The 14,251-nt window shown below is 39.8% G+C and overlaps 1 protein-coding gene across 9 annotated transcripts in view; it reads right to left on the bottom strand.

Moving 5' to 3' along the window:
* Positions 1 to 343: 343 nt before the first annotated feature.
* The window catches only part of SLC25A21 (solute carrier family 25 member 21), a 533,965-nt gene continuing 520,057 nt past the window's right edge, over positions 344 to 14,251 (bottom strand). For 7 of the 9 annotated variants that reach the window (XM_079912925.1, XM_079912920.1, XM_079912921.1 and 4 more), the window contains 3 exons: positions 7,835 to 8,016; positions 6,841 to 6,893; positions 344 to 2,000 (listed from right to left, as the gene is read on the bottom strand). In XM_079912925.1, coding sequence (XP_079769051.1) covers positions 1,822 to 2,000; positions 6,841 to 6,893; positions 7,835 to 8,016 — 414 coding nt within the window. In that variant the 3' untranslated portion in view covers positions 344 to 1,821. Of the gene's footprint in view, positions 3,491 to 5,983; positions 6,483 to 6,840; positions 6,894 to 7,834; positions 8,017 to 14,251 lie in introns of those variants that run through there. The other 2 variants (XM_079912922.1, XM_079912923.1) reach the window with 2 other exon arrangements.

Here is a 14,251-nt window from a genome sequence, read left to right as displayed (position 1 = left end):
CCCACCCCTCTCTATTTTTTTCCTTTCTTTTTGCAAAGGTGACTTTCCGGCAATGTCTTTGTCTCTGTTTGGTGGTGGGCTGCTCAGGCTCCTGGACCTGGACTTGCCCCAGATTTTGTGTGTGCAGTGAAGGCTTCGACATCTCATGAAGGACATTTTCTTTCTACAACAGAGGACTCAAAACACAGATAAAACAAGCCAGTCTCCCATTTTGTATCCCAATCAAACAACACACATGCCAAGCATATAAAGACAAGAGGGTGGAAAATATCTGAACAAGGCTCTACAGGAAGTCACTTAGAAACTTAAGTTTAATGTGAAATGCTTTGCAAAGACACTTAAAATGAACTTTATGTTAAGAAAACCACTGTGAAACTAAATTGTACTGTTATTGTTGGCTTACCTGTGTGTTCAGCAGTCTCAGCCCAAAATTATGTTGTAATTTAAAGACAATGGAAAATTCTGCTCTAATGAATGTAAAAATGGCTTGCTGTGAAGTTTACATTGTTGTACAGAAGCATGTTTCACGTGTAGGTAAACTGGTGGTGGTATTAGAAATACAAATGCTATTTAATTTTTAAAAATTCCCTTTATTCATTTCTGGAGTTACAGGACACAGTTTAACTGATGGATCTTTCTAAACCAATTTGTTTTTCACTTTAGTGTTAATCATAGAGCTGAGGGTGTGTGTGTGTGTGTGTGTGTGTGTGTGTGTGCGTGTGATTATGTGTTGTATTTTAAAACAGTTGATTTTCTTGGGCAACATTCTACAGTTTTAATTGCTTCTGTTTAGAAAGTTTTTCCTGCTTGGCAATATAGGCTTGCAAATACGTTTTTAAAACATTGGTACAATTCATCTATTGGAAAATTAATATATTGCGTGTTTTTTGGTATTAATTCTGTGCAATAACTAACAGGGCACATCACTAGATATGGATGTTAAAGATGCATTCGTTAGGTGATTTTGATTTCTTCTGGTCTGTGCTGTGCACAGCCCACATGGCAATCCAGTTCTGTCACATCGGTTTCATGGCCTCATCTAAAACTCAGATGGCTAGATTAGCTAGGTTTTCAAATCACCAGGATATAAACAGTAAGCAGATTTCTGACACACAAGCTATGTTCGAGGAACTGCTTTTTTCAAGCAGGAGATATCTCATAGAGAGCTTTGAACTGCATTTATTTCTAAAGCAACCGAAATTCAGTGCTGCAAACAGGATTATAACTTCAGGAGAAGAATAAGCAGAAGAAGCAGATGAACTCTCAGGGCCGTAGTCTTCCTTTGATCTTGTAAAGCTCCTATTGACATCTGGAGTTCCCAGTCTGGTGAGAAAATAGACTATAAACCGAATGGAACAAAATACCAGTCCAATATTTTGGTGGAGACTTTAAAACCACACTGTACAGGGACTCTCCTGCCATGCAGAAAAACTGACATAAGGTACAGAATTATTCCTTATCAGATGTTTTTAGGCGGCTATTAGGAGTCTTTAAAAAATATCAATTGTTTGTATGGAAACATAACTAAATGTTATTTTCTTTATCTAAATTAAGAAATCTCTTGTTATTATGCTATTTATATATTTTTTTCCGGTTCTTGTATCGTTAAAAATCTAATATTAATAGTATGAAAGTTTTCCTTTTCTTTTTTTCCCTAGGTTTTTTCTTAGCAACAGTGAATTCACATGGAGTAAATTGAAAAAGAGAAAGCCCAAATACAATTGGCTATTTAAAGCACATTATGATTGAAAGCTACTTTTAAAAACGAGAGAAGGAAAGTGGGATGGGATATGGGGTGGTTTGATTTTTAAAACATTATTATTATTGGTTACTGTTGACATACTTCCTCTGATTCTTAGGGGGTAAAAGTGTTGTTTTTAACCTGGCAAATGCACTCTTCAGAGATCCTTTTCCATCCCATCCACATGGAGAGGTTAAAGGTTCAATTTCATGGCCTCTATGCAGGCAGTGCTCTCTTTCACAGAAGGCAAGAGTATTACCTGAAGGATAGAATGCAGTTGGACAACAGACACATTCTTATTTCTCTTGTTTTGTCCTACTTTTAACGACCCTCATTAAATACTGGGCTGAAATATAAATTAAAAAAACACGTTGGAAAGGATGTACAACCGAAGGCTGTGTATGTATATACAGTATGTCAAAAAGCCTTTATTTTTATACTTTAAATGCTCTAAATTAATAAAGAGTAATAATTACTATGTTATCTTTCATTTTTTATTTTCAAAATGTTTTAGTGACACAGCTTCATGGTAGGAATATCTTGTAGTGGTTAAGAGCGGGTGCCATCTAGAACATGCAGATATTTTTGTTGACTCGAGCTACCGAAGCAGCATCGTTTCAGGATGCGTATATAAAATTAAGTTTGGTTATATCAACGCCAAGGAGATAATTTTTGGAGTGCATGTTAGTACAGGAATCTTTGGAAATGCTAAGAATGTACTTCTCCTTTGAAATATTTTCTCCTTCATAATACCTATCCTAACACTGCAGTTAGTCGACTTCACACCTGAAGCCGTCACTTAAAACTAATAATCTAGAAATTTAGTTTTAGTCTCAACATCATTTTTAAGAATGGCATAGGTAAGAGTTCTGAACAAAGGTATTTGATGCAAATACAGATAGCACAAACGGGCCCAAGGAGTGGTTCGAATTTGTGATTTAGCATGAAAATATTTCAGCATTAAAACTTGTTTTCAAAGGGAAAGTAGTTTAATATAATTTCATGTTTTGTATTTGTCATAAAAGACTTCAAATATCATGATTTTAAAGTATTAACCAACAGTGAAAAATATAAAGTAGATTTAGGAAAATATAGCTGAGATGAGTATTATTACTAAAAGAAACCAACAAACTCACATTTTAACATAAAATTTTTAAAGGTCATTTTGATACACTTTAGAAATATCTTCCTTGTATATCATTAAATACCACTTATGGAAGAATTTAATTCCTTATAAAAACTGTTTAAATTTTGGCTTAATTTTTTTTCCCTTTTAAGCACTTCTCGAACTTTTGGGAGAAAATAATCATCAACACAATGAATTTTCCTTGTGAAGCCTTGTAAGAGGAACATAGGTCATAAAATTTATATTGCTTTTAGGAAATAGATCTGATTTCATGCTGTTTTTCTATATTCAGTTTATATACCTCATTGCTTCATAGTAGTAATTTTCTTCTCACAGTTTTATGGATTTGACCAAAACGACAGTTTCTAATTGTCTAGAGATAATTTTTGAAGTATCAAAATAGGTTTTGTTCTTGCACTGTTTTGCCCTCTATAATTGTGTATAGTTGTGTAATTATAATTTATCATTGTATCAGCTCAGCTGATCGATATTCTCTTCTTCTCATGGTGCTGTATAATGAATATCCATTATCACAAGGGGGAAAAAATACTCTGTAGGCAATCACCAGTTCTCCTGAAGCCATGAATAGGTGTATTCATAAACCAGCAGCATCACTGCACCACCTAGAAAAGAAGAGAGCTGGTTTTTATCCCAAGTCCTGTGAAATCGTGCTGTCTTTCCCACTGGGTTTCTGAATCCCTGGAGTCCGATGCAGCCTATCAGGCAGAAGCCATTCAGAATCATCAGTTCTCAAGCTCCAACACACAGAAAACTACTGTGGAAAATTCTCAGAGCGAAATCAAGACCATCTTGAGTCTCTAACTACATTTTTTCCCCATGAGTTTCTGTAACTTTCATCATTTCTCATCAGATTCTTTTTCAGGCACTTTTAATTTTTAAAAGTAAGTAAATACAGACACATTTAGTCATGTAAGGGCGTGTGGCTTTCCCGCAAACTGAAACCTTCAGATTTGTCATATGTAGGCAAAGGATTTATCTTTTTCAGTTTATAATTAGCATTGTTGTCGTTGCATTCAAGAAGGAAATCTCTAAGATGGTGCTGGATGCATGAGCCTGGTTTTCTCTTACAGCTTTCAAACTGGATTACAATGTGAAAAATAGCTTCTGAGTACTTTGAAAATCTGTATTTCAAAACTTAGCTAGCTTTCAACCTCCTTTTGTTGCCTCAGATTTTTGTTGCCTTCATTCCTTTCATCTGCCTCAGATATATACGGATTGCACTTGAAAATTTGGTAGTCGGGGTTGAGTGTCATAAGACCATCATTTATCTTGGAAGAGAAGAGTTATATAACTGGCTGCAAAAGGGCTTGCTATGTAATATGTCAATAGGACTATGATATGGAAAACAAGCACTGAGGCTGCTGAATACTTAGACGTCGGGAGAAGCATTTGCATGTGGATGATTCTGTGTTCTGTCTGATGCCGTAAATAGCACATATCCTGTGCCCTTTAAGATATTCTCTATCCTTTCATGTCTATGTGAACAATATTACAAAATCAAAGTGTGGACAAACGGCAGAAACTAACACAACATTGTAAAGCCCAATTTAAAAAAATGTGGACAGATATCCAGAGTACAACTTAGAGAAGACTTGGCTGCATGAACAGAAGACTGGCTTCTGACAGAAAGAAACAGAACTTGATTTTGATCTTATTTTGTACACACTACCATATATATATTTTTTTAATCTACAGGCCGCACATGTTTGTGTAACCTTATACCAAAGATAATTATCTGCCTGTAATTTTCATTTTTAACCCCTGAAGATACTCTAATAGCCCCCTCTCAGCTGCTGTAGCCCTATTGGCTCTGGCAAACAAAAAGGGATGCACTACGGAGGGTTGTTAATATGTATGTAATTGCTCCGTTTACTCTTATTAACTGTTCACCATATAAGACAAGAACACGCAGAATCGGTTAGTTTGCAGCCTAGTGATATTTGGAGTTTAAACCACAGACTTCAAGATTCTTCTTTCATGGGAGGTCCTGATCATTAGACACATAGAGCTGCTAAGGCTGTTATAAAAATAAGATGGGGGCTTCCCTGGTGGAGCAGTAGTTGAGAGTCTGCCTGCCGATGCAGGGGACGCGGGTTCGTGCCACGGTCCGGGAAGATCCCACATGCCGCGGAGCAGCTGGGCCCGTGAGCCATGGCCGCTGAGCCTGCGTGTCTGGAGCCTGTGCTCTGCAACGGGAGAGGCCACAGCGGTGAGAGGCCCGCGTACAGCAAAAAAAAAAAAAAAAAAAAAAAGAAGATGGGATGCTTCTCTAGAACGAAGGATGAAAATGCCAGGTTCACCCTTCTTTTCTTTTTTACTGTCTCTCGCTCTTCCTCTTTCTCTCTCTCGAAAAAATCTTATCCTTAACTCAAAAGTCTTACCTTTCTCTCTACACCTTTCTTTCCTTTGAGGTTGCTAGGACCTGTATGTTTGGGATGAGAGTGGAGGCCATGTCCTTGAATGAGATTTCCAGTTATTCACAATTTTGTTTAGCCTGGACAGCATGTTCACAAGAACACCTTTCATTGGATTTAACACCACAGCAACTCAGGACACCTCATGCAAAAAACACTTAAAAAGCCAACCAAACATTTGCAAGCCTCTAACAAAACCTGGGGTCAGATTATTTAAGAGTTTTGGATTAAGGTTCCAGTCAATTACCGTTTTAGCTAAACTCTCCCTGATCGCTCTCCCTTTTCAGGCCCATCCCGTCCTGAGAAAGCTGGATTAGGGCCAGTCCTATGATTTTCTCTAATACTAGGTCTACTAGCAGGTTTATACTGTGTGGTGAAGGAAAAACACCACATTCTTGAAGAGACAGTGGCACAAAATCACCAATATTCTTTGTCATTGGGGTCGTGTTGACACACGGGCCAATAACAAATAGAAGGCAGGTCTGAATCTCAAATGTGAAGCAAAAATCCATGCTTAAATGCCTAAAAGGCTGGGACAGATGGACTGGGAACTGTGGAAGTGTTTTCAAAATATACAAAAGTATGAACTGTTCACGAGCTTCAATTTACAGACTGCTGTTCTATATCTCACGTTGGCAGAAATGCTCGTTCACTGGGCTGAGATTTAAAGGTAAATGTGCATGTGTGTGAGTGTGGCAGGGGAAGGGGACATCAGTGTTCAAAGGGAGGATTGGGAAAGGGAGAAAGGGGAGGAGTAGGGGCCAGTTCTGGGGAAGATTTCCAGGATGTCTAAGAAGGTGAGTGTAGCCTGGTAAAATAATACGTGTGGTCTAGTGCATACTTCTGTACTTATTCACAAGGTTGCTTATAATCCAAGACTATTTGCCCAGGTGGTTGAGTCTGCAGCAGTTGCTTTCTTATCTATTTACACAGAGGCAGCTGACTCTCCCTGTGGGAATGACAGCCGGCTTTTTGTGGGCTGGCATCCTGAGGTAAGGCCCCGAGCCAGGAGCCTCCACCATCATGCTGACAGGAGCTAGGAAGGTGAGCGCCAGGCTGCAGCTTCTCCATTCTTGCTTCCCAGAGGCGACAGTGGGGAGAGTTGCACTGGCTGTTCATGGAGACTAGCTGTCCTCCTTTTCTCCTTCTGAAGCGAAGCTGAGGCAGGAGCAAGAATGAACTAGAAGCACAGGGAAAGTTTTATTGGGCTGGCCCCTCAGTCAGTAAAAAATCCTCCCTTTCAGCCAGAAGCGACTCAAACTCCGACTGGCTGTGCATCCTTTCCGATTGACTTAAGGTGGGCTTTGGCTTCTATTAGCCTCCAGTAAGGCCACAAATAGTACCTTATAAACAAAAGCAGAACGTTTCTAATGGACGCCTTTAGTGTCTTGAATACTCCCAGACAACTTTTTATCCTTAAGGTTTCCATGTTTCACAGTGTGACAAACTTTAGTTGTGTTACAGATAGACACAAATAAGATAAAAGGGATACTAGAGAAATAAGGAAGGAAGGATATAAGTAATGAAAACATTATTACCTGGTCCAAGCCTCATAATCTTGGGAAGCAGGCCTTTATACAAAGCTAAAATGCTAGAACCGGAAGGGAAAGAGCAACATTCTTATTCTGAAAACAAAATGCAGTTGTACCTCAGCTTTACTGAGATGCTGACCCAGCATTTACCCAGAAAAGTCATTTGAGAAAAATTTTCAAATCCCAAAACAGACAGTATCGGGCTAAGTATTCTCTGCAGCAAATTGGATGAGAGGAAAGAATTAATCCTTTAATACCCAAGCTATGCTGATCTTGTCCCATCGCAAATAGGACTTTCATCAGCGAGATGGTTTTTGTTATCCAGACAGGCCTTACTTTCAAGACAGCTGTGTATATGGACAAAATGACTCTTGGAATTGAGTTTAAAAGACCATAAACGCAGTCCTCACAGAAGGAAATACGATGCAGTTTAGATCAAAATAATAAAATACTACTTGCTTACTTGAGAATAAGACCTGCTGAGGAGGGATGAAGAGACGAAAGTAAGACTTAAAAAAAAAAAAAAAACAGTAGAAAAAGGCACATACTTTAAATTCTTAAAAGAAAACTACCTTCACAGAACTCTCATGTTTAATTCTCTCAGGAGAATATAGTTAGGTGACATTTTGATTAGATGTATAGTCAGAAGACAATTACTCTCCTGCCCACGTGGGAACAGGGCATATTATATGCAATAGCATACTGTGCAAACCGACAAGCAAAGAGTTCACCTTGGGAAAAAAAAAAAAGTTCACCTTGGCAATCTAGGACAAACATACAGTATATTGAATGATCATGGCTTATGTTTCTTGATGGCGTAAGAAGGTTTTGCCAACATCTCATTACTGTGTTATCTCACAAAGTTTCTCATCTATTCCCTAGAGCTTCTCAGACACACACCCAATTCAGGAGGGCTTAATGGCTCTCATCAAAATGGAAGTACAATATGGTTTTAGCAATGCTTCAGTCTTGCACATTTATTAAAATAAGAATGTGTTACCCTTCTTCCTGATAGACCGTGGCCATTGTTTTAAAACAGGTTCTGTACTTGATCTCTCCAGGAACTGGCTGAGGCCCTTGAATCCTACTTTTGGCAACATCAAAAGGGATGTTAATGACTGAGGCTATTGTGCCCGAGAGAAGACCAACCCCAAATTTTCTCAGAAACTCCAAGGTTGGATCCTAAAAGAAAAGAAGAATAAAATAACAGAAAGGGAAGCGTAAGCCCCTAAGTCGGTTAAACACTATAAAGCAATATGTATTTAAGCAGAGCGTTGCACTCCCCGGCACCCTCCTGTTATTCCAGCGGAACACATTAGGATTTCCTAGGCTGGAACTTGTTTTCTTGACAATCCCATTGGCTATGTTTTTACACATGGTCTAAATTGCTGAAGTACACATTTCCTCACACAGGATTTATAAACACAGTTCATAAAGAAAGACTGGTATGGCATATGGGGATGATTTGTATAATTGGGCTTCACAATGTACTTAGTATTACTGTATCAAAACAGGAGAAATCCAAGCACACTATTAGCTAATTGGCCAGAATATTTTACAAATGACAGCAACTTCCACCATGAAGCCTACTAAAATGCTCATTTGTGTGCGGACCCCCAAATGTTAAATTAAATCAAGGCTACTCTCGGTCTGCTGCTATTCCCCTCCAGGTTTTTTGCATTTATTTTCACGTGTAGCTGATCCACTGTACTGAGAAGTGCTAGCTTCCTGTTATTAACAAACCAACTTGGGAAGGCTGCAAAACAGCCTGTGACATTCTGTGCATTATAAACAGTAGTAAGTCACTGGACTATTGGCTGAAGAATTTTCAACCCATTGTTCCTGAATCTTATTCTTCCTTCAATGGCAAAGGAAGAAAAGGTGAGAGACAGAGACAGAAAAGAGACAGGGAGAGAGACATACACGCACACAGAAAGGGAGGAAGAAAGAGAGAGAAAAATATTTCTTCTTTCCATTTGAATTTGGGTCCTTCACTTTGGTCTGATTTGATTTTCCACCCCTCCCTGCTCTGCTCCTGACATCAAAGTATTTAATTAGGTCTTATGTGGAAGTCACTTTCTTTTTGCCTATTTTTGTGCCTAGTGAGCTCACATTATGCTTTGTTACAATGAATTTGCTGGAAAGTTCTCATTTTGCTGTCAGCCTCAGTTCTTGCCCTGAAGAGAGGTCATCTCACAAACTGTAAGTTGCTGACGGAGACCTCCCCTATCCTTCCCCTGGCCTCTCTTTTGGTCAATACTTCGGAGGGAATCTTCACAGAGGAACAATACAGGGTAGTGCCATGATGCTATTTTTATCCAGCAGGAGAAGTAAACGTGGGAACCATTCTCTGCTTAATAAAAAAAAAAAAATCAGGTCTGAGCATTGCATGCTTATAGCTTTGATGGAAGAAGAAAAATTCTGGAAGCTCTGAAATTTTCAACTGAAACAAGAGCCAGATACCATCACAGAAACTCCTATGTGGTTAAATATAAAAAGTGAGGGGTTCGGTAATAATTCTTGGATCTGGGCCATACAGGTGTCGGGTAGGTTTAAAGGGATTTAAAAACCAACAGGGTCTTTCAACAGGAAAAACAATGCAGTGATTGCAGTATGAGTGAGGTGTGTTTAAATAATTTCCCCTCCCCCCATTCTTTTCCCTTTTACAAGGAGAGAAAAATGCCTTTATGTTACCCTTCTCCATTCTGGCACAGAAGCAGAACTGGAGCTCGGGAGGATGGCGGATTCAGGGCCAGCTCTGGTTGTCTGACCTTGCACGAGTCACTGAATCCCATGGAGCCCAGTGTGTAGAAGGGATGTTTTTAACACCCACCTTAACTTTGTACTGCATGGTTTTTCTGAGAAATAAAAACAATAATAGTAGTAAAAGTGCTATGAATATTGTACAAGCCTGGCAGAAAATGGATAGTATTTTTATGTAACCTGTTTTCTAAAGTCTCAAAACACCTATGATGAGACCCTCTCGTGGTGCTCCTGCGACACAGCCAAGGACAAGGGTGAAAGTGATGACTTGTATATGCACAGTGACCTTTTGGGAAGTTCAAGGGACCCTGTCAATCACACAGCGTCTCCCACCTCCTGATGTGTTCGCTGAGGATTGGAGTTGGGGAGGGAGGAGAGGCTAAGACACTCAATGAAGGTCATTATGTTTGAGATGCTGTTGGGGACCAAATCCTAAGGTCTTCAAGCCATCATAGTGTTCACTAGCACAAGCGTACATTGAACCCATGTTTTCTATTAATTTCCCAGCTCAACAGTAAGATCCCACAGTAGTTCCCAAATCCAGTTGTGCATCAGAGTTACCTGGGAGCTTTACAATATATGGATACCCAGACCCACCTCAGACCCACCTTAGGTTCCCAGAATCACCTGGGAAAGTACCTAGAAGTTGCTTTAAAATAAGCCCATGCACATATGGTCACCTTATCTTTGATAAAGGAGGCAAGAATATACAGTGGAGAAAAGACAGCTTCTTCAATAAGTGGTGCTGGGAAAACTGGACAGGTACATATAAAAGTATGAAATTAGAACACTCTCTAACACCATACAAAAAAATAAACTCAAAATGGATTAAAGACCTAAATGTAAGGCCAGACACTATCAAACTCTTAGAGGAAAACATAGGCAGAACACTCTATGACATAAATCACAGCAAGATCCTTTTTGACCCACCTCCTAGAGAAATCGAAATGAAAACAAAAATGAACAAATGTGACCTAATGAAACTTACTTTTGCACAGCAAAGGAAACCATAAACAAGATGAAAACACAACCCTCAGAATGGGAGAAGATATTTGCAAATGAAGCAACTGACAAAGGATTAATCTCCAAAATTTACAAGCAGCTCATGCAGCTCAATATCAAAAAAACAAACAACCCAATCCAAAAATGGGCAGAACACCTATATAGACATTTCTCCAAAGAAGATATACAGATTGCCAACAAACACATGAAAGGATGCTCAACATCACTGGGAATGTAAACTGATACAGCCACTATGGAGAACAGTATGGAGTTTCCTTAAAAAACTAAAAATAGAACTACCATATGACCCAGCAATCCCACTACTGGGCATATACCCTGAGAAAACCATAATTCAAAAAGAGTCATGTACCAAAATGTTCACTGCAGCACTATTTACAATAGCCAGGACATGGAAGCAACGTTAGTGTCCATGAACAGATGAATGGATAAAGAAGATGTGGCACATATATACAATGGAATATTACTCAGCCATAAAAAGAAACGAAATGTTGTTATTTGTAGTGAGGTGGATGGACCTAGAGTCTGTCATACAGAGTGAAGTGAGTCAGAAGGAGAAAAACAAATACCGTATGCTAACACATATGTGTGGAATCTGAAAAAAAGAAAAAAAAAAGGTCATGAAGAAACTAGGGGCAAGATGGGAATAAAGACACAGACCTACTAGAGAATGGACTTGAGGACACAGGGAGGGGGAAGAGTAAGCTGTGACAAAGTGAGAGAGAGGCATGGACATATGTACACTATGAAACGTAAAATAGATAGCTAGTGGGAAGCAGCCACATAGCACAGGGAGATCAGCTCGGTGCTTTGTGACCACCTAGAGGGGTGGGATAGGGAGGGTGGGGGGGAGGGAGACACAAGAGGGAAGAGATATGGGAACATATGTATATGTATAACTGATTCACTTTGTTATAAAGCAGAAACTGACGCACCATTGTAAAGCAATTATACTCCAATAAAGATGTTAAAAAAAAAAGAACTTCAGGACTTCTGACATTGCCAGGCTGAGGGCCCATGTCTGGGAATCACTGATTTTGATATTCCAGGCAGACAAAGCAGATGGTCAATTGCTACCCCTCTGGGCATTCTAGGGAGGAGAAAAGTCTTTTGGGGATGGCCAAGAGCTATCCCTCACCACCCGGCCTCTGGGCCCCTTTCCAGCCTCTTCCTCTGAGTCCATGGTCTGCTCTAGGCAGCAACCCAGACTGGGATCGGATGCGCCAAGGAGAGCCCTGCCAGCTCACCTCTGCTTTCTTTGCTGCATGTCATCAACCATCCTCGGAAGAACACAGTCCCTCAAATGCCCCTCCCCTTCATCCCCCTCCGGCTGCTCTTGCTACTTCTTTGGCTTTAGCTCAGGTTCCCATTACTTTCACCAAGTCTTGCTTTCTTCTTGCTTCTATCATCTGTTCTTCACAGTGGCACCAGGGATTTTTTTTTTTTTTTAATAAAAACGTATCTGCTTCTGATGCCTCCCTACTCAAAGACCCTCAACCCTTCCCCACAGCACAGAGAGTAAAGCCAAAGCTCCTCATTGGCCTTTGGTTTGTTTCCCATGATATGCTTTCAACCTACCTTTCTAGCCTCAAATTCTACAACTCTACCCCCAAGCCAAACTACACTCATGCTGGTTAAATCATAATCATGCCCATTTCTACCGAACACTTTTCTAAGTCCATGTTTTTCTTCAAACAACTCCCACAACCTAGAATGTCATTCTCCATCATATTCACAGATAGCAGCCCCACTCTTTATGGTCCAGCTTAAATCCCACCTTGCCCAAGAGACTTCCGTGGATCCCCATCAAAATTGATTTCTCCCTCTTGGGCACTCCTGAAACACTGCCTGATCCTCGATCGTCCTTGCTCTGGCTCTCTTTGTGTCTGGTTTATTTTTGTGTGTATCGATCTTCCCTGCTGGAATGTGAGCTGGCACAGAACAGGAGCATGTGTTATTCCTCTTTGTGTCACCTACTACACAGTGTGCACAGTAAGTGCTAAATAAATGTCTGCGGATTAGCCTATCACTGTAGTTTATCTTTGTAGAAACAATGAGAATCAAGCTTTGACCTTAATCACTATTTCTCAAAACTCAGTATCTTCTACCCTGTAAATGAACCCCTATTAGAACTTTATGTTTCTGTCTTTCTGCCAGGAGGCGTTAACATGGGGACATGACAAGGCATAGGACATTTGCAAAGTGGAGTATTTCCAGGCAAATGAATTGAGACTCTCAGGTCATAGAGCCAGGCCTGGGCTTGCCAGACCCCATTACTCAGGGACTCACAGAAAAAAACATGATATGGCATCCTGTGACCAGATTTTAGCAAAAGAATGCAGTGGGCACAGAGTAAAGTCTTGAAATATTACTCTTTGGGCTGGCTCTTCTTTCTTACACTTCCTGATCTTTCCCCTAGTAGGGAGAGGCATCCACTTGCCTCAAGAATGAGGATTGTTGTAGCAGGACTATAAAGAGAGAGCAAAAGGTAATATTTAGTGTTTCTGGTTTTCAAATTAGGCTCTTCAGTGTATTACGTCAGTTAATCTTCACAGTCTTTGAGGTAAGAACTATTATTTTTATTTCTATTTTACAAATGAGTGAACTGAAAGCTTAGGTGTAAGAAGGGAATTTTTGTTACATCCAAGTGAACCCAAGACTTTGCCTTAGGGGATAGTTTTTCTACTGATATGCCTAAGGGTTGTGGGTGGGTTGTTGTGGGAGGTGCCTGAGAACCTCCTGAAATTATAAGCAATGGTTCTGGGTATGTGCAGATGGGCTTTTCAGGAGAAAATGTCTATAGATTTTATCAGGCTCACAGAAGCTTAAAAACATCTTCATCAAATCATTTCCCCTACCAATAAATTTATAAAGTAAAAAAAGGACAGTGCAGTGTTGAAAACATTGGGGCTGAAAACAGAAAGCCCTCATTTTCATGGGCGTTATCAGGCAATTCACCTTAGTGAAAAGATTTCTGCAAATATTTCCACTCTGGACTCAGGTTACTCATACCTCAACCATATCTATGAACTCAATGGTTCTCAAAGTGTGGTCCCTGAACCACCATCATCAGTATCATGTGAGAACTTAGTAGAAATGAAAATTGGGGTTTTACCCCAGGCCTACAGCACCCCAAACTCGGGATGGAGCACAACAATCTGTCTAAACAAGTCTTCCAAATTATCCTGATGGATGCTTGTCTGAGAACCACTGCTAAACTGAACCTTATGGTTCATCTTTTTGGATCCTTGGACTGGATAAATGATGCTCTAAAAGGGTCTGGATGTGCTGGGAAGCATTTTAAAGCCTTCTTTGGTGGAAGCAGAGCTTTGTTTTTTAAGGCTGCAGAACTGAACACAATGCTATTAACTCTGTTCACCTTTTCCTACCCCAGGTCCATCCAAAGCAAGAATGCACATCTGTGAGGTTGTTGGGTCCGAGTGAAACCTATCACACAGTTTGAATGGGTCATGCTGTACTGGCAATCAGTGAATCATGCCAGCATTTCTGTCAATAATCATAATGACAAATAACAATAAAAGTAAAGAGAAGTAATAAAATAATGTACATGGTATGATATTTGTGGTATTTTTCATAATTTTCATTAAGAAAGTTAATGGTACTGTTAATAATA

Source organism: Stenella coeruleoalba (genome assembly GCF_951394435.1).
Source record: "Stenella coeruleoalba genome assembly, chromosome: 2".
In the NCBI taxonomy this organism is placed as follows: Eukaryota; Metazoa; Chordata; class Mammalia; order Artiodactyla; family Delphinidae; genus Stenella; species Stenella coeruleoalba.
This window is presented reverse-complemented; position numbering and strand designations above follow the sequence as displayed.